The 21,110-nt window shown below is 33.2% G+C and overlaps 2 protein-coding genes across 4 annotated transcripts; one reads left to right on the forward strand and one right to left on the reverse strand.

Moving 5' to 3' along the window:
* Window positions 1-2,588: 2,588 nt before the first annotated feature.
* Window positions 2,589-3,584, reverse strand: LOC125059332 (protein transport protein Sec61 subunit gamma). 2 transcript variants are annotated; one of them, XM_047663710.1, is made up of 3 exons: window positions 3,424-3,584; window positions 3,244-3,340; window positions 2,589-2,939 (listed from the first exon to the last, which is right to left on the reverse strand). In XM_047663710.1, exons 2-3 carry the CDS (start codon window positions 3,335-3,337, stop codon window positions 2,827-2,829), a joined length of 207 nt encoding a protein of 68 aa, XP_047519666.1. In that variant the 5' UTR covers window positions 3,338-3,340; window positions 3,424-3,584; the 3' UTR covers window positions 2,589-2,826. The 2 variants fall into 2 exon arrangements, with proteins under 2 accessions (XP_047519666.1, XP_047519668.1); XM_047663712.1 differs by having other exon boundaries at window positions 3,244-3,354; window positions 3,424-3,566.
* A 427-nt stretch (window positions 3,585-4,011) lies between these two features.
* On the forward strand, window positions 4,012-19,998 carry LOC125059265 (exocyst complex component 7). 2 transcript variants are annotated; one of them, XM_047663632.1, is made up of 17 exons: window positions 4,012-4,287; window positions 4,373-4,560; window positions 4,875-5,002; window positions 5,677-5,751; window positions 5,958-6,075; window positions 6,530-6,741; window positions 6,887-6,951; window positions 7,409-7,509; window positions 8,412-8,588; window positions 10,849-11,030; window positions 12,306-12,444; window positions 13,254-13,349; window positions 16,541-16,647; window positions 17,399-17,505; window positions 18,412-18,505; window positions 19,044-19,238; window positions 19,829-19,998. In XM_047663632.1, the coding sequence occupies exons 2-17, from the start codon at window positions 4,398-4,400 to the stop codon at window positions 19,868-19,870; spliced, it is 2,001 nt and encodes a 666-aa protein (XP_047519588.1). In that variant the 5' UTR covers window positions 4,012-4,287; window positions 4,373-4,397; the 3' UTR covers window positions 19,871-19,998. The 2 variants fall into 2 exon arrangements, with proteins under 2 accessions (XP_047519588.1, XP_047519587.1); XM_047663631.1 differs by having other exon boundaries at window positions 4,395-4,560.
* The last annotated feature ends 1,112 nt before the right edge of the window (window positions 19,999-21,110 follow it).

The following is a 21,110-nucleotide window of genomic DNA, read 5'->3' on the forward strand; positions in this document are numbered from 1 at the left end:
AAGATGAAAGTTGCATAGCAGACCCAGCTGTAAGATTAGCAATGTCTCCTCCATTCAACATCAATTTCACGTTTTGATGGTAAGTACAAACACATATGTGTTCCGGAGTCGCCTGCGAGGATACATTGTTTGGGTCTTAGTGTAAAAAACTTTGTTAAGCCTACCTTGATGTTAGGGTATTCATCAACATTCAACCTCTGATAAAGTTCGTCAATGTTACAGAGAAAGAGCTGTTTCTGTATGTGCGTTCTTTTTCCATCGTCTAATTTAACAGATATAAAATCTTTTTCACCAGGCATTATGCGGCTAATGTCTTCTCGTAGATAAAAATCTTTAACCAAGTTCTCCGTCTCGGCTGGTAGTTAACGACCACCGCGTGAGTTCGGAGAGGATAAGATACCGAACTGATTGACAAGTTGTTTTGCTTTTCTTGCTTGTCGCCTGGACGTTCCAAATTCTTCTGCAAGTTTATTTTCACTCCATGACGTGGGTGCTATTGTTAATATCATAGTCTTCATAGAAGTAGAAGTAGAAGGATGATTGAATTTCTCTTTTAGCTGCTTTAAAATTTCTTCGTTTTCTATGGATGTGTCGGTTTGGGTGGAAATATGTTTAAACTTATCTTCGGGAATAAACGGTTCATCTTCAATGTTTTGCGAAGGTTCACTAGATGTTTGACTGCATTGCACAATGTCTTCATTAGCTACTGGAGGAGATTCAGTCAAAAGTCGTTTCCTGCAGGAGGCACATACGTAAAGATCTTGTGAAAAACTCCACTTTTGAGCTAAACATTTAGATATTTTCCTTAAATTTTTAAATTTTCGATGAAGTACCAAGTGAAATGGGTTAAAACATCGATCACCGTACGGCGCCATTAATAATAACAACTGTCACAGATTAATGGCCGATTTACATTATCTTAGTGTTTAGGAGAGTATTTTAGTACAAGTTGAAAGGCAAGTTCTTTAGTGCTTTAGTGCGTTGCGAGTGAACGTTTACATTTCTTCCAGTAGACTGTAGAGTATCATTACAGCGCCACAATGGACGCGCAACGACGTCGGCAAATACGCTCTATTCTACGCAAAATACTAACTGTAGTTATGGAACAAATAGAAGACGAGATTTTATTCGAAATAAATAAACTAAATATAAATAATAAACAAAATAGCTTCTTTTGAGGCAGTGTATGCCGAATGCCTAGCCGGTTTGTTTTTGTATAAATTGTTTTTAACGTTCCATAAACATTCGTGAACAACATATTCAGACACAAATTTGATAGTTGTATCTTCCGACCATTTAGTCATCTTTAAAAATCAAAAAACACGCACGCGTTTCACGGCACTTATGCACTCTCCTAAAGATTTGACTAAATTACGTGTTTACACTTTACACACAACGAGGGAAGATCTCGGGGGGTGCGCGGGCGCGGGAGGGGTATCACTTGAAACAAAAATAAAAAGCGATTCTATTTTGATTCAACTTGAAAGTCAAGTAGAACCGTACTAAAGCAAGTAGCGTTTACATGTTTCAAGTAAAGTACTATCCTAAAGCACTCTCCTAAACACTAAGATAATGTAAATCGGCCTTAAAACGTGCACAAGTCGCTGAGCGGTTAAAGCAACACTAAAGTTTAAGTTACGAAACCGCTAGGCGTCATATTTCTATCTCTTTCTTGTAGATAGGATTGACCGTTTGACTCTATCTGAGACAAAAAAGTACTACACGTTACTAACAGATGGCGCTATTAGTAACGTTTCGCAAATAATATAACTTTTCTACTGCTCCAAAAACGTTTTTTCTTTATAATATATTATTAACTTATATTTGTATTATGTAGTTATATTTATATTATATTAATAAAACTTATTTCATATCATTAAATGAGGTTAAATATACGCTAAAACGATATAAAATATTAATAAAGTTGCAATATCGCGCAAACTGCTCAACCTTGCAAGCGCTACATATGACGCCCCTCGCGACGCGGGTGTATATTATTCAACGTATCTCCTAAACTAATACAGATCCCATTTTAAATTTTCTAGTGTACTTTCATTATCATTTAAGCTATATTTTGAAAGAAAAAAAAAATTAAAAAAAATTGGTAGAAGTGACTGTAATTTTGGTTAGAAAAGTTTACTTCCGGTTTTGAAAAAGAACAGTATTAATATTTACAGTAGTATTAATATTTTTAATATGAATCGCTATGTAAAATATTTTATAGTAGATTTGTTATATTCGAAAAATTGTAGTACCAACCAACGACAATTCTTTTGAAACCTATAACTTGGTAAATATACACTATACAAAAAAAATATTTTGCATACACATTCATACCTACTATAAGTACAAATGGGCCGAATGTGGTAGATTTTCAGAACCTCACTTTTTTCCCTGTCTGCTTCACGTGAAATGTCCCTACTTACTGTTTGTAAGAATTCCCTAACAGAATTTGGGTCATTTATAAAACCATTAACCACAATGATTAAATACATCATAGTATTTTAACAGTTTAGTTATTTTAATACTGGTATGAAGCCCAACATATGTAATGTATGTAACTTCCAGGAGTGAATTGATACACAAAGTAGTTATAAATATATTTTATTATTGATCTATTCACTGTGAGTAAAAGTTTAAATCTCCCAACATAAACCTCAATTGTAATTGTGAAACGTGATAACTGACACTATAACATTAAATAGAAATAATTTTTGTAAAAAAAAAGAAATAATTTATTGCAATAAAATATGAAAGTGGAAGCGAGAATAAACTAAAGAAACCAGGGGACTTAACGATAAGTTAAAACTAGAGCTAAAATACTATCTATGAGCCTACAATAATGTTGTTGATCGGAATATGTATCAACTTAACAAAGAAACCAATGAATCCCATGATGCAGAAACCAATAGCTGTAGCAATTGCTATCTTCTGGAACTCTGAAACAATTTATGTCCTTTTAAATTAACAGTTCTATATTCAGCAGTTTTAAAGAACACGGAGTAAATTAGAGAAGCACTTCTAAGACTAATGAATACAAGTACAGTGTTTGAAAAATGAGACAAGATCCTATTTAATTTATCATATATTGTAAATGAGGTATAATGCACTAGACTTCAACTACATTTAATTTCGGGTATCAATAAAGTGGCGACATGCCAGCGCAACAACTGTGAAACATACAAATGGATAGTCAAAACATTTCTAGAACACTGTTATAAATTTAAATAAATATTTACTGACCTTTTCTGTCTGGCTTAGTGCATCTTCTCACTAATCTGATAGAATCCTTAGCGAACTGTCTGCCAGGCTCTACGAACTTTACGATTTGGTCCATTTTCTGAAATAAATTAGCTAATAAGTAATGTTAAAATGGAAGGAAGTTAACGTATTACTAATAAAAAAGTATTTTTATATACTTACAAATTAAAAAGATATGTACACTCTACAATGGAATAGTCACAAATATATGGATTTTCTTAAAAAATCTCAAATTCGTAATGTTTCTCTGGTGAACGTACGTGAAATGTAAAAGACAAAACAAGACAGCTTTCAAAACGTCAGCCACGTTTCGAACAAGTACGGCACGTCATCGGACTGCAATCGGATACTTTTTCTAAATTATATAACAAGTCATATCTTATTATAAAATTTCATTCAAAAATATTTTAAAAATTAAAAATGAAAGGCCAAATTGAAGAAGGTGTTTAATTTACCCTTTCATGATTGTGAATGCGATGCTGTTAACGGTAGTGCACTAAATTATTGCAATTTTACATAACTAAAACTGTGATGCAGTCTTTGGCACCTTTTATCATTTTGCAGCAGTCATAGAAACAACGAGTACATACGTGGAATTAGGTTTATAACTCGGCCTCGTCTAGCGATTAGAGGCCAATTCACAATAATTATTGTCAATAATTATACTTTGTAGACTGTCTTGGCAGTATGAACTAAAGACCTTTGCCTTTCCCATTAGGGATAAATTAATATCATCATCATTGTAGACTGTCACTGTCAAGTGTCAACTTCTGAAGACTGATAAGCAAATCTAATTTGGTTTTATTTGTTTATTACATTTTATTTATATAATTAATCATAAAACAATGCTGAAACTATATAAATTAATATAGTTTCAACTTACCGGGGAAAGCGTCGGAATGTTTTGTAGCATGTTTTAAATTATTACTTTTCGTAATTACAAAGTGCTTATCGTAGAGGTATATAAATTTTTTCATCATGTATGCAGTGGAGAAAAAGTATGAAATAGAAATGAAATTGAAGAAGGTGAGTTGACACCAAAGTGATATTTTTGAATTAGTAATTGTGGTAACTCTTGGTACAGAAGATCTTATACTATAAGTTGTAAAAGGAGGCGTGTCCTTGTTTAACAGGAGATGATGAACATGCAAGAGCTTAAGGCTGCTGCTAATCGCAGTATGTCGATTGCAAATGATGTATGTAATGTACTTGGTGCTTGTGAACAGAGACTTCAACAGCTTGAAAAAGCAGTTTTACCACTGTATGGAGATACGGCACGACTTCAGCACATACATCAAAGTGAGTAGTTGATTGGCTGTTAAATCTCAGAAAATGTTGTCTATTGTGTATTTAAAATTTCAGAAATATTTTGTAATGTAAAATTCAAATCTGCTAAAATAATAAATATATCACAAGGTGAAGAAATTTAGGATGATGTCTTTGAGTAAGGCTTTTAATTAGTAATAGGTTGACTTACCAGAAATTGATTAGTATTTGGTAACATAAAAGAAAACATACAGAGATTATAGGCCACAGTTTAACAATTAAAGTGTTCTGTCTGCTAGAATGTATGGTATATTTGTTTAGCTTTAATATTCATATTGAATTTCTAGACATGGAGCGCACAGTAAAATCTTTGGAACATGTAATAAACTACTACATGGTGTCTAGAGAATTAGCTGATCTTATCCAGAATGGGCCTCATACTTCTACCACAGAAGCTCTTAATATTTACTTAGAGGTAATATTTACATTATCAAAATTGGTCCATAGCTATATTTCATAATTATTTATTTATTAACACTTCGTTGCATATACATTAATATAGTACAATTGACATAATTAAATAAAAAGGAGAGCAACTGGCGGCCTTATCGCTTTCGAGCGATCTCTTCCAGGCAACCACTGTGAGAAAAAAAAAATATTAAATTACATAAGAAAGTATACTTACGTATGTTTACAAAACTTGTGTAACTGTCCACAGAGACATGGAGCAAATTACCTTTTTATATTTTCTTCACTTAATTTATTTTTGTCATTGGTTAAGAGATCAGCTTTCTTCCTGCCTAAGACAATTTCTTTCTTTTCTGACATTAAAGAAAGCATTTGTATTACTAATGCAAAAGCACTGTTTATATTTTTCTAGTGGCATTAAAATTTTTTGATTTCTGTCATTAGTTTCATTGAACATTTCTCTTTGAACTTTTTCTCTTTTCAAGAATGTAATCAGCTATCAGTCCCAGACAAATGTTAATTTTTCAATTTTAAGATGCTTTTTCATAAGTTAATTACATATAAAGCAAGAAATTTTCATTGATGAACAGATAAGAATATCTTGCATAGCCACTAGATGAACATAATACATATTATCAAAAAATATAATAGACAATAATTAAGTTTATTTTGGGTTTTTAGGCACTGGATAAACTAGCAGAGGCTCAAAATTATTTCAATAAAAATAATCCACAAAGTGTTGAACTTGAAAATATTGTAAGTATACAAGTTTTTAATGGTTTTTTAAAGGTACATTATTCATAACATTACATTGGTGTATGTCTCTTGCATGGGTCAAAAAGGGGTCATTGTATTTTTCTCTTAAGCTTATAAATTCAATATTATGAGAATTAAAAAAAAACAGCTATTAAATATAAACAAAACTCCTACAATAAGATTATCTTGACTTTTGATGATTTTAGAACCAACTATATAATACTGGGGTGCTTAAATTGGAATCGTCATTTGAGGAGCTTCTCAGTCGCAACACAAGACCTCTATCTCCAACAACACTCATGGATATGATAGCTCTTGAGGAAGGTATAAATAGATATTTACATAAATTTAAAATAATATCTTCTAGTCAGACATTATGTTATATGAATATATATGAATAGTATTTATAACCATTGCTTTTTGAGCTTACACACATTTGTGTTACTGCTCTTTAGATGTGTGTCATCTCTGTGGCCTTGTTTAAAATATCAGATGGAGACTTTTATGCAAAATATTATTAATTTGTCTTTGGAGTCTCATATAAATTAATATGTGAATTGGCTAATTGGCATGGCAATGGTGTTTTGTTAGCATAAAGTATTTTTAAATATTTGTTTACATGTGTGAATTTGAATGATAATATTTTTTTTTAAATTTATCATGCAAAGTTTAGAATTGTATCTTAAATCACACATTTAATCATGGGTATGCATCTGATTGTCCATAACAATCACCATTAAGCCTGTTGTTTATTTCTTTTAATGTTTTAAAATTTTAGATTCAAGCGTAGACAGTATATCAGTGAGTGGAAGTAACTCAACAACTGTGACTAGTGTTGAAACTATGCGGGCGGCTGCTGCATGGCTCAGTGCAGCTGGTCGGCCTCCATCTGGGCCCTTGCTCGCTATTAGGGCTCCGGCTGCTAAGAACTCACTTGTGGCTTTCAAAGACTATTTGAGATCTAGATCTATGGCTGGTTCTCCATTAATGGTAAGTTTTATTTTAAAATATTTGTTTGTTTATGGATTTTAATGAATAAAGCCTTATTGCGATAACGGCATAATGAGATTAATAAGTTACTAATTAAATAATATGTATAGCCACAAATGGATGAAGTGCCACATTTTTTTTTCAGAGAAGCAAAAATTTGTTAAATCGTGCTGATAGTACATCAAGAAGGACAAGTAAAATACAGAAAGTGTAAGTTTTTTTAAAATTTAATTAATAACTTAATTTTTGTAGTTTTTTTATATCGTACTTAAAAAAAATAACTAATCTCAACAATTTTAATTATTAAAAGTGATAGGTTTTTTTTATTAAGCTATTGCATAGATATAGCGCCTAGATAGAGCGGGACAGAACGCATACTGCGTCTCACATCGGTCTGGCGTGATCGGTGAGCGCGGCCTGCGCAGCCGGTATGCGTTAGAGTGAGACAGACTATATAGGCGTGTTAGTCTGATAGAGTGGTAGATTGAATTAATATCAAAGAAAACAAAATACTGCATAAATAAATAAATAAATATAATTGCATAAGTTGATATAAAAATGCTTTACCGCGGCAGCCCCGAGTACCACACGTTTTTTTAAAATATATATCTGCTTTTGAAATATAAATTCAATATAAGGTGTATTATTTATCGGTTTAATTTTTCAGTTTAGAAAAGCGTGCAATAAACATAATGATGAAAGCCTCACAAACACTGGAGCAGTCCACGGGATTGGCCATTGGACCAAGGAGATCAATCAATGATGCTTGTGAGATATCATTCTACACTTATATTATAAATAGGAAGAATTTGATTGAATGTTTGTTTGCATGGTTTAAAAACATCTGGACCGATTTAAAATACCCATTAGAATCCTACATCCCTGATGAACATACTATAGATAACATACATAGCTATAGAATATTTAGAAAGAGTTAGAAATTCGTATGAAAACTTTGATTATGTAACCTGAGGTGTGAAATAAAGTCCGCGATACTATATGTTTAACTATTTATATAATATATATATATATAACCAGCCGAGCGAAGCCACTAACGCCTGAACGCTAGCATATTTAAATATATTTTTATGAGATAATAATTAATGATGATATGAGATATAAGTAATATAATAATAAATAATGATGAACGAAAAAAGATATCACGACAAGAAAATATATCTCTATCTATCTCTCACTGTTTAAGGTACCATGTCATTCATAAAGTGAATTAGTAAGAGCATAGTACTAATTCACTGTAAAATGATGTAAGAATACAGGCATTTTATAACCAAAAATAACATTCACCATTTAAAGAAAAAACTTTTTAACCCGGTTTTTAATCCGGTTAAAAAGCTTTTTCTTTACATGTGTAAAGGTTATGTCAATAAAAGACAATACAACATTCACTATATTCGCTTTTTTTCATTTCTTAGTAAATTGAAAGAGGCAACGTGGCGCCCGATTACATATATTATAGATTAGTTTTGAAAGATTATCCGCAATCCGCAATAACTCATTCCATCACAGTGTAAACACAATTTGACAGAAGGGGACAAAATACTGATTTAGCTTTTGACTTATGAATGGGTTGGTTAGGATATTATCACCAATTTGTACCATGGAGTTAATTCATACATAGAAATAGATTTGAATAAATATATTTGTGGTAGATATGGAAGAATGTAGCGAAACCTTGGACGAGCGCGAAGTGGAGGCGGCGGGGACGTTGGCAGCGGCCGTGTGTCGTATTGCACGTCGCGAGCAACGACACGCGTTGGGGCTGGTGCCTTTGCCCAGATTGCCCGCGCTGCTCGCTGCCCTGCTCAAGGACTGTTTGGGAATATTAGGTGAGGACTATTTTTCTCTATAGAATAATTAAGATTAGATATACACATGGTGGAATGTAGTTTTATAAATTATTAGTTATATAATGTTTTGACAAAAAATTGGTTATTTGAAGCGATTATGAATTAATGAAGGTTTATAATTCATTCGACTTATAACAATGATTATAATAAACAATTATAAGTATTATTTCTGTGCATAGGAAAAGAAAAGAACAGTGCGTAGTTTGGCTGTTCTCAGATTAGGGCGTTTTTTACTGACATCAAAAAAGAAAAAATTCATGATATAATTGGAGTTGATAATATTTGAGTGAGTGAGTACTTAGGCTTCAAAGCATGTGTGCTAAAGTTCGTATGTATGTATGTTTGTTTACAAATTTCTCAACAAAATAATGGAGACTTAGAAAGAGTTCTATTTTGAATAAAATCGGTGTAGGTAGGCTTTTGAGGTATGGGTAGTTTTTGTGCAGTGTAATTTTTGACGTGACAACGTCTTATAATTCGATGGAGCCGGCTGCATGCACGAAAAAACATGACTCATGCGGCGTTACCTTGCTCTGAGGCGTTACCTTGCTCTGAGGCGTTACCTCGCTCTGAGGCGTTACCTCGCTCTGAGGCGTACCATTTAAAATTGACATAATTGTAAAGGGTCTTTCAATAGGGACTTCCGAACTTTTACAGTTGATAGCGGCCATCTTGTTGAAGCTACATCTGTCAAATTGGCTGTCATTTATTCAGTCTGTTTTGACAAATCACCATGGATGGATATAGCGTTCAACAACACGTGCAAATGATAAAATTGTTTTATCAAAATGGATGTTCTGTTCGGGCAACGTTCCGCGCGCTTCGCCAATTTTACGGGCGCCATAATCGTCCTACCGAGAGGACTATTCGCAGTGTGGTGGATAAATTTGAGTCCACTGGTTCAGTAAACGATCAACCAACTCCCGTACGTCGACGAAACGCCACCTACCGCCATCTACCGAAAACATCGCCGCTGTCCGTGAGAGCATGCAGGAGAATCCGAGGCAGTCGATTTCGCGTCGCTCACAAGAACTCGGCCTTTAACAGACCACAACTTGGCGAATTTTGCGTCGTGACTAGGGCCTGCACCCGTACAAAATTCAACTGACCCAGGAGCTGAAGGTAAACGACCATAGACAAAGACTTGTCAATGGTCAAAGTGTTCGCTGAATGGGCTCTGGAGCAGTTGGCAACTGACCCTAATTTTCATCGAAAAATCATCTTCAGCGATGAGGCCCATTTTAGGATGAATGGGTACGTGAACAAACAAAATTGTCGAATTTGGGCCGATACAAATCCACATGATCCAAGAGCGTCCAATGCATCCCGAAAAAGTCACTGTTTGGTGTGGATTTTGGGCTGGCGGCATCATCGGTCCATATTTCTTTGAAAACGACGTTGGCCAGGCCATCACCGTAAACGGAGAGTGCCATAGGTCGATGATTACCAACTTCTTGTGGCCTGAATTGGATGATATGGACACCAACGACATGTGGTTTCAACAGGACGGCGCTACGTGCCACACAGCTCATGCCACATTGGACATTCTGCATGAGCGGTTCGATGGCATGGTCATCTCACGTGGAGATGATGTGAACTGGCCACCGAGATCGTGCGATTTGACCCCATTAGACTATTTCTTGTGGGGTTTTCTTAAGTCGCAAGTCTATGCGAATAAGCCACAAACCTCAGCGGCCCCTTAAAGCCAACATAACCCATGCCATCGGTCAAATTCAGCTTGATTCACCTCGCTCGTGGATCGCACCAGCGTCATGGAAAATTTGACATTTCGGATGCGCGCCACCCAGAGAAGCCGGAGCGGACATTTGAACGATGTTATATTCCACACATAATGAAAATTGTTGATGATATCTAACACAAATTTTGTTTTATTTAAATTTGAAGATAGGAAGCCCTTAATGAAATACTCTTTATTTATGCGTACAAATAAATGTAACTTGATCAATTCAATTGTGATTTCCATTTACCTCCTTCTCTATATCCATACAAAATACCTATCAAACAAATAAAATTTAATTTTTTTTTTTTAAATGCAACCATCCCATCAATATTTTTTTATGACGTTGTCACGTTCAACTATCGTCAGTAAACCGACTTTACAGACAACCGATTTTTTTTTTTAATTAATTTTAAATCTGAGTAAAGTTAGGCTTGCTTGAAATAACATATTAGTAGTAATGTATCACGTATTTCTAAATAAAATAATACTTCGGTATAGCAACTGAGGTGGAACGCGCGTGTTCCCGCAGCCGTAAAGCAGCGTCCAGATGTTCCAGCAGTGCTGCCGCCAGCTGGGCCTTATTGGCTCGCTTGCAAAAGTTGCAACCAGACCTGCAACGAGCTCTGCATCCCGCCCCACCAGCACCCTATACAGCCTTACTGCAGAATTGTCAGCACCATGTAAGAACTTCCAACTTTTTATAGTGATAGAGAAATACTTACTAGATATGATGAAGATGGTATCTTTGAAAAATGTTCCTTTATGTCTACTACTCAGGTAAGATTCAACATGTAAATAAAATAAAATACTGTTTAAAGTGAAAGTATATGGTCAAACATAAATTTTTCATAATATTTTTTTTTTTAAATTATAACAATGGAGTGCACAAAATTTTTTTGGGTAAACATTGCAATTTATAGTTTAAAAAACAATATCCCACATCGATCGAATCGAATGAACATATTAATTCATTCACTGTAACTCTAATCCGAGGTGAAAACCCCCAGGTGCTATACTAAGATAAAAATTACATAAAAGTTAAAGGAATAAATATAAATAGCAAAGAGAAGTGGAGGAGAGGTTGTTTAGAAATTCATTAAATTCCTCATATATAAGGGGTTCCAGTACCTTGGTTATCCAAGGCAAAATCGAAATGGGTCGGAAATCTTCCTTACAGGAAAAATAAAATTCTTCTGAAAAAATATAAAAATTAAAAAAAAAAAACATCTGATAACAGGGATCATAGCACTACCGATCCTAATGTGTGTATGTGACCTGTCATAACCCATAGTATTAGAAGAAATGGACGGAATACTCTTATACTCTGATTTTTATGTCCGTAGAATTCTGACAGCTATCATTTTTTGACATGTCAGTGATGGCAAACTTTTTGGCCGGGCACATTTTTCAATTCGAGTCTGAACATCTGAGTCTATACATACTTGTTATTGTTAGTTAATGTACACATTTTATCAAGTGTGGTGCTCCACAGTAAAAGCGGTTTAACGGTGAGTGGTAATTACGCTCCTTTTCATCACAAACAGTAAAATACGCACAAGTAAAGATAACACTTCATATTTTTAAAAAGGTTTACTAAACCTGGAATTAGTAGGCAGTGATGCCAGCTAAAGACTAAAATAAAGTAATTAAAGTTAATTCGATATATTGTTCGTGATATTGAAATATTTGTTAATTTCATTTGAGTAAGTAAATATTTAGATTTACCTTTTTTGTAGGTAAAACATAAAAAATACGTAGCATTTTATTGCCCTCAAATAAGTCAAATGTGTCCCTTTTTCGGCGGAGAATTTTTTTAGCAACTTATGAAATGTCAGAATTCTACGGAATTAAAAATCAGAGTATAGAACTCGTCCAGAACGTTGTAAAGAGTATTTCTTCTTTGTCTTTTCTCCACTTATACGTGGTGTTTTAAATTTCTTATTTATGGTATTCAGTGTATCCGTTCCTTGGAAGAGTGGGTAGAGGGTGTTCGCAATGATAGTGCGTCTGGGGCAGTGGATGGGACAGTGCATCAGTTGCCCGTTGCGGCCCTTGCCTATTGCCAGGCCCTTGCTGCCCATCTACAAGTCATTGGTATGAGTTTTAATCCAGTTGATTTTAATGTTTGACTAATTTTATGTCAAATTAACCCCTTAAATTATTCTGAATGAATAAATAATTTTATAGTATACTAGCAGACTCGGCCAAGCGTTGCTGTGGTTTGTGTTATATTACATAGTAGTAAACTATTCAAGGGAAAACGGTAGGAGAACACCAGTCATGGGGACCACCATGGTTTATTGGTGGGTATGCCATTAAATTGTAGCTTATGTAAAACGATGGTACTTTCAACACAGCGCCATCTGTTAGAATTGTGACTGTCAAATAAAAAACAAATAATTTGCAATAAAATAATATTGCGGGTATACATTAAGATGTAAGCCATCCTATCTTTTAAGTTAGATCAAACTGCAGACGGTGTGCAAATTTGCTTGGAATCGGTTAAGTAGTTTAGTCCATAGCGGACAAACAACGTGACACGTAATTTATATATATTAAGATTAAAACACCGCTTCCGTATATCCCGTATAGAGCTGACGTCTCTATCTATCTCTATCTCTAACACATAACGATTTTCATCTAAGACACCGGTACATCTCCTTTCTGACGTTATTTTCCTCTACCGTACTATTGTTTATTAATTGCCTCCATACAAATAAAAATTTCTACGGCAGGAATTCGAAAGCACGACCGACCGAAGATTAAAAATAAACTTAAATTGGTGTACCATAAAAAAGTTGAAGTAGCTGGTACTCGTACTAACTACCCATTCGCCGCAATTTGATTAAAATAGACTCCCAGTTTTATATAATCGCTCAATAAATAAACTTTTATTTCTTTAGGCCCAGCCCTAAATGCAGAACCGACGTACGCGCGCGCTGCATCTCAAATCGCCGGCGTACAGGATAGAAACGCACTCATGCTGTCTATATACTTCCGTAAGTATATTTATATAGATTTTGTATTCAATGCGATATTATAATTTCATTGGATATACATTTACAGTTAACAAAATAATCACGCATTTGATGTATCGAAACATCATGTTTTTACTATTACGATACTGAGAAAATGTATGAAGGTAATTGGACCAAAGTCCTTTAAACAACATTGGGTAATATGTGCTACGTTAATACTGACATTTCGTGTGAGAATTGTAATTTGATTGCTTGAGATTTGTGTCATGAAAACTTCTAATAATTTTAAGTAAATTATGATAAATTGGTTGAATTAATTGTAGTGGTGTGTTGCGTGGTTTTAATTTAGGATATTCACAAAGAAAATTACATAATAATATGATGTTAGTGTTTGACTAATTTTATTATGCAAATAAACAGATATAAAAAATTAACGGATAAAATCGCGAAATTATTACATTATTTATATAACTAGACGTTTCTTATATTTAGTCTCTTTGACCACGATTGTAAATAATTAAAAAAAATATATCCGTTAAAGACGTTCTATATAAGTAAATGTCCAGTCAAAATAGGCATTTGACTTAAAAACTGCCAAAATTCGCATAGAGCTGAAAATTGGCAGAGACGTTAAATACATCATTATAAATGATGTGTCAAAAATCCCCTTCGATCCTACTTCTGCAAAAAATTTTATTCAAGGTAAAAAGTATAAAATTAAGGTTTTTTCCATTTTTCTCGAAAACAGTTAGTATTATCGTGAAAATAGATCATACAATTCTCTACAAAAATGGTTCAGTCACTTTTTCTCTTACGACTCACCATTCATGAGATATCGCGGTTTTAATCATTAGAAAATTCATATTCTACATAATATGCACACATTTCCGCACCACCTATGAGTACTTGGCGCATTTTTAAGTAAAGATGTTGTTGTATTATTTTTATAATCAAAATCCTGCACAGCTATTTTGCTATATCCTACCACACTATCTGTTTGATAGACTTGTATTGGCACATGAGCTTTTTCTGCAAAATGTTGCGCTGAAGGAAGTATGTTTGTTCGTAATATAGGCTCGTCTGCTATAACTGAACTTTTTGGAGTAATAATTTTAATGATCCCCATGATGTGAAGCGTATTATGACCGTCTAAGGTATGTACATTTATATCAGCATTGTCTGCAACATACTGAATAAATGTGCCAGTTTTTGGTGGCAAAATATGCGGTAGACGATGCAGAACTGCTGCTGCCTCATACATTATAGTATCATTATATGATGCACACAATCCGAAAGACGAAAAAATCTGTATAAGACGTTTTGATCCAAATCGTCGATGAAAAATAACTGATAAACCCAATTGCAATCTTGATTTGAAAGACCTAGGCCGAACAGCAGTCATTATACAGTGGCTGATAGTTGTACATATTAATTTCAAATGATCTACTTTAAATCGTCGATTTTTTTAAATTACTTGCTCCAAAAAATAAGTCAAGGACTCCGGAATATCGCTGTTAATATTTTCAAACATTTGACTCGGCGGGGGATAATTATCATTATCAATCACTACAGATTGAATATCCTCTCGAATAATTGCTGCAGCAGCTTTCAATATTCAGAATCGTTCTTAGTTTGTATTTTGTTTTTTATTTTCATACCAAGCTTTATTAAGAATATCGTACTGATTATCAATAAAACAGATAATTGTTAAGCTTCCTTTCTTCTCAGTTATAATAATTTTATCACCATACTTTAACTTTAATCTTCTTTTAATTGTTTTATTATCTATAGTTGAATTTTTGCCGATATCTTTCAATTCTTGTAATGAAAATTGGCAATCATCATTATTTTCAATGTACTGAAATATTTCCTCCATCGCCAAGTTTACTGAATCATCTTCGGGACGACCGACTTTATATCCCGTGGTAGGTCTCAGAAAGATATTATAACAGTTATTGTGGTACTTAGCTTCAGCAGCAACTAAGTCAAATTCATACCCAATGCGGGCAATAACAGCTTTTGCTATGTCATCAGAACGAGTCCGAGCTACCTTTAAAATGGAATCTTTAAATTCAAGTGTAGATACTTTATAAATTTTACGACAAACATTCTGCGCTTTCTTCTTTTCAGCTTCTTCATTTGCTTCATCGCCGCAAAATAAACAACATTTTTTAAAGTTGAAATCTGGCTCACTTACTCGTGCTCTAGTATGAGGTGGACTTATCGTGGATGTACTACCTTCTTCTGTCTCGCGCTGTCTTTTAGCTGCAACAATACTACTCTTTCGAGTATACATTTTACGACACTGCACGTGGACTGTCACAGATTGCTTGTCTTTTAAGTATTCAAAAAAATTATCATTTCTTTCAACACTTGCATCAATCAAAGTCTTCATTCCACGATCAACAACAACGACTTCACTTTCTTTCAAAGGTTTATCACAAATAAAACAAACTTCTGACATTTTGTTTAAATTATTTAACAGCACAAATTAAAATTGAAAATATTACCAATAAGCACGTCTGCTCACTGCACAGGAATTTTCAAAACTAACAGTATATACTGAGTCATTTCATTTACTTCCTTCAAAAATAGGCAGGTATGCGACCCTCCACACTCAAACAATGACGTAGTTAGCAGATGTTACTCAAGGGTACCGACGAAGGGAATTAGGGAATGACAGTATAGTCTTATATTTGAAAATCCTCATTTAATTTATACAAGTTTTATTGTGTAAGTAACACAAACGAATAGTTACTTATTTTCATTTATATTGAACGTCCGGTGACGTATACAGACTGCATTTTAGTGCATATTATGTAAAATATGAATTTTCTAATGATTAAAACCGCGATATCTCATGAATGGTGAGTCGTAAGAGAAAAAGTGACTGAACCATTTTTGTAGAGAATTGTATGATCTACAACTTTTGTCTGATCTATTTTCACGATAATACTAACTGTTTTCGAGAAAAATGGAAAAAACCTTAATTTTATACTTTTCACCTTCAATAAAAATTTTTGCAGAAATAGGATCGAAGGGGATTTTTGACATTTCATTTATAATGATGTATTTAACGTCTCTGCCAATTTTCAGCTCTATGCGAATTTTGGCTAAGTTATGACTTATTTTTGTCTATTTTGACTGGACTAAAAGATTTTTTTTTACATTGCAAAACTGATTGAATCATCAAATGAAATGAATGTACACAGGTAAGGTGCTAGCGCAGCTGAATCTGTCCCTACGCAACAAGGGCGAGCAGTACCCGGACGCATTGAAAGCTATATTCCTTTTGAACAACACTTTGTATTTGTTACAGGTAATTTTATTTTTCATTTTTGTTAAAGATTATTATTAGTTTGTCTTTAATTAAAATAAGATCATTTTATGAAATTCTATATTTTACAAACCGACCACGTTTTATGTTTTGAATATTAGCGTTCATAAAAATTTTCACTTTAGTCGAGGCCATATGACAGTATTGAGAGAACAAAATTATAAGAAATCAGTTATTTATAAAAAAATATGATTTATGTACGTCAGTAGGTACGTATACTAACGTACTATACTAACTTATTAGTCGATTCCACGATAACGTAGCAAGCTTGTAAAGAATGATTTCGTCTATTCAATCCTAATACTGTCTTGTAGTTTAATTTCGTCGGAGACGGCTTTTAAACGAAATATGTGTATATGTGTAATTTAACACAAATCGCAAATTGTTTACGTGTTTACAAGCATGGTACGTCACATCTGGTACGACGCCATCTTGTCTGGATATGCGTTTTTGCGGAGTTTTTAAAATCAATACTTTTCATAAGATCTTTTTACCTAAAGTAGGAACTCTTTTGTCTAATTGTATTTAAGCTGTTAAACAGTCTTATACATATTTTTTAATATTGATGGTATAAATAAACAGTTGCGATAAAATAATAAGATTGAAGAAGGCCATTGCTCGCCTTTTGTCATAGTAAGTGGCCATGGGCGGTATTCAGCCACATAACATGAGGTGAGCCTAAATCTCAGTATAATATTAAGTTTAAACCATATTTTACGTGTTGTATATTTAGGGTCTCCAACGGAGCGGTCTTTTGGACATGTTGGCATTGTCTGAACCGGACTGTGAGGCCGGATACCGACGTATGATCAACGATTATAAGAATACTTATCTGCAAAGGTATATTTTTTATTATCTATAGAACATCTATTGTATGTTTTATCTGTGGAATAAATAAGAATGTATATACTACACGTCGGAAATATCTGCGAACCTCGCTGGAATGCGCTTCCCCGCACCCCGCCCCGTTTTCGCCTATCCAGTACCGTTGCCAACGCAATCGCCGACGCACGTGTATTATTCTTTAATCGCATTTTAGTGTTTATTGTTTCTCTGTAAATTTGTAAATAATTTGAATTTTAAATAATGTAAATAATAAGTATTTGTAAATTTCAAGTAGGTACGAGTATCAATAAAAATAAGTACACAAATAAAATATTTTTTATTTTTACATCTTCAATTTTTTTGCTATCTCTCCAGTTTGTATGACGTCATTAAGCCAGGTTCGCAGATATTTCCGACGACTTGTACATACCATTTATTCGGAGTTGATTCAAAGTGCAACACGCCATGGAAAACTTTTATGCACATATGTATTTAAGAAATTACTATATCGATAAATATAAATCGGGTAAAATTTTTAAGGACAAAGAAGTTTCCCTTCTGACATGTGTACTTTGTACGCACGCACTTATTTTTTGTTATGGCAACACGTCATTATAGTTTGACTAATCATCTTGATACTTATAAAGAGACTTATAATTTTGTTAATAAATAAAGTTAATTTCAATAATATTAGTTAGGATGATCGACACGTCGTTTCCCTTTCCGCACAGTTTCTAGTGAAAATTATTTCGAATGTGAACATTTATAAAAACATTATTTAAATGTAACTATTATTAGACGTCTGTTTCATTTTCCCCATTAAATACAATTTTAGAGGGGTTAATGATGACAGAATATGATACCGTCTGTGGGTTTTTAACCAAAACCGGTTTGGTATATATTCTATGTTCTGTATTTTAGCTGGAACAAGCTGCTATCGTCCATAACTCTGGATGAACCGTTGCCAGCTAAATTACGAGACAAAGACAGACAGCTACTGAAAGATAAGTTTTCGGTAAGTCTTTTTATGTAAATTTAAGCTATGATAATATACTGTACGGCCTATTCTTATAAATAATTATAAAATTCGGTTAAGCCGTTTGGGAGGAGTTCGTCCACCAATCGATACGAGGTTTTTATTTTTATGTTTAGTAAAAATGTATCAGATATGAAAGTTGACAAAGTAAGTTTATTTAAAACTGTTCCTTCGTAATTTCATCTTTCTTTTTTAAGGAATTTTATTTTAAATAATTGTAGCAAACAATGGTAGTTTTTGAAAATAGTATTTATGTATTTTGAGTATTTTCTGTGTCACATTTTAAATATTCGTTAATTTTTATTTACAGATATTATTTGAGTATTATTTTACTTGTATTTATTTAAGCATATTTTTTGCTTTAGTTTTTTATTATTTCAGCTAATTAATATTTCATTTTTTTTCTACCTCGGAAGAGTGTTTATCCACAAAAGTTCAACTTAACAATGTCCAGAAATGTGTGTAAACTTAAGTTAACTAATATATATATAACTAATTTATTGTAAATGTTTTTCAGTCGTTTAACCGCGAATGGGATGAAACGACGCGTGCGCAGCGGGGCTACAGCGTCCCGGACGTAGAATTACGCGAATCATTGAAAAGGGATAACAAGGCGGCGTTATTACCGCCCTATACTGCCTTCTATCAGGCGCACGCGCATCTGCCTTTTTCTAAGAATCCCGACAAGTACGTTAAGTACACACCAATGCAGGTAAGTTTTTTGAATCAATATTTGTATGTATATATATGTAATTATAATGTATAAAACACACACATCTTAACCAATAAATTATTAGTAAATTGTCTTTGTTATTACATAATGTTCTTCGTATATGAGGTGTAATTTGTTTTGGCTATATTTTTTTTTTAAATTATTAATGTGTGTTTTAAAAACAAAGCGGGGATTATCAATAAAAATTTTAATAAATAAAAACCGCAAAATAAGTAATATTAATAATCAATATGTCATAAAAATAACAGTTATTTATAATTGTTGTCAAAAAGTATGATCTGAAAAATCTCACATTATAAAGGCACCTTGCCTTTAATCTTTACAACCACCTTCTCCATAAAAGCCTTACACGGCAGTGATCTGTAACTTCTGGAAAGGTTATTGAATAGTCATAGTTTTAAACGCGTTAAAACGGGTATAAATACGAATTAATTTATCATACTTCAGAGAGAACGGCTAACATAATTATATTTTGTGACTGCAGTTAAAATTTCCATATCTAATACTTTTTCTAAACTAAGTATTGTATAAAGTCAATTAATTTGTTAAAAAAAACTTGTATTTTACAGATTTCGACGCAACTAGATGGCTATTTCGATGAAGCCGCTTAGCTTAGACGTTGGAGATTCGTTTAAGAAACGAATCGTTAAAAACTGTGTACTACTATTGTTTAATCATTATCGTGCTACATAACAATGTTTAAGCATATTTATTATTTATGAATATATAGTGGCCTTATCACGTGTTTTTTATTTATTCAAAATATTGCTGTTATACATAGTGTGTGTAAGTACGATTTAATATATTACTTTAGCTAATTTAAAAAAATTGGAATGGGAACAAAAACCCAGATATAACATATGATAATAATTCTTAATATTTCTACTTGGATTAGATGTTAATATACATCAGTCAAATGAAAAGAATGTGTGTTTATTTGTAAAACCAATAAAAAATAGATTAAATACATTTAACGTATTAGTTTGGGTGTGTATGTGGTGAATGCTCATGATGCAGGTTATATAGCGCTAAAGATAATTTTAATGAAATGAATACTTGAACACTCCCTTACCGTATTGTAACCATACAATATTGGAGTTTACTCCTTAAGAAACGATTTGAGTTATAAGGCCCGGTACGGAAATTTTATGAGGAGTAAAATCAAGTGTAACACGAAAAGTTGAGGCGTTATGTAGAAAGAGACAAATGGATTGAACGTGTAAAAGAATGAGATGGAATTACACAGACTTTTCTATTTTTAAATCACGTTTTGACAGCCACGTTACAACATTGTCAGTGTTGACAGGTGTAAAAAATAAAAGTAGATTGTCTAGCGTGCCATAGAGTTTTGTCAATAGTAATGGTCAGTGAAATTGAAACTAAAAAGATTGTTCATTCTTATTCTTCTCTTACTATAAAGGTAACTTTGGTCACAGAAAGAAAATCCTATTTGGGCATAGATGATGTAGGTACGTTTTATTACTACTACAAACATTTATATTATAAAAACATATATTCTTACCACCATTAGTATGAAAATATGGTCGACAGCCACAGAACATTATCGCCATTTTATCGTTCGTAAGGAGTAAACTCCAATCGTGCGTCGTAGCTGACACACACACACTTTTTTTTATTTTTGTTAATAAAAGGCTCTTGCAGCTGTCAGATGATACGGATGAGATATGGTGTAATAAAAGCACAAAATATCGTAGATAATTTATTTTTCAGTTTTGTGATTTATACAAATAAAACAATTAAAGAATTATTCCTATATCTGTCTAATTATGATTACGCTATAATGTTACATTAGAGTGATTTACTTTGTATGCATAAAGCGGGCCATAGACA

Source organism: Pieris napi, chromosome 19, assembly GCF_905475465.1.
Source record: "Pieris napi chromosome 19, ilPieNapi1.2, whole genome shotgun sequence".
NCBI classification, from domain to species: Eukaryota; Metazoa; Arthropoda; class Insecta; order Lepidoptera; family Pieridae; genus Pieris; species Pieris napi.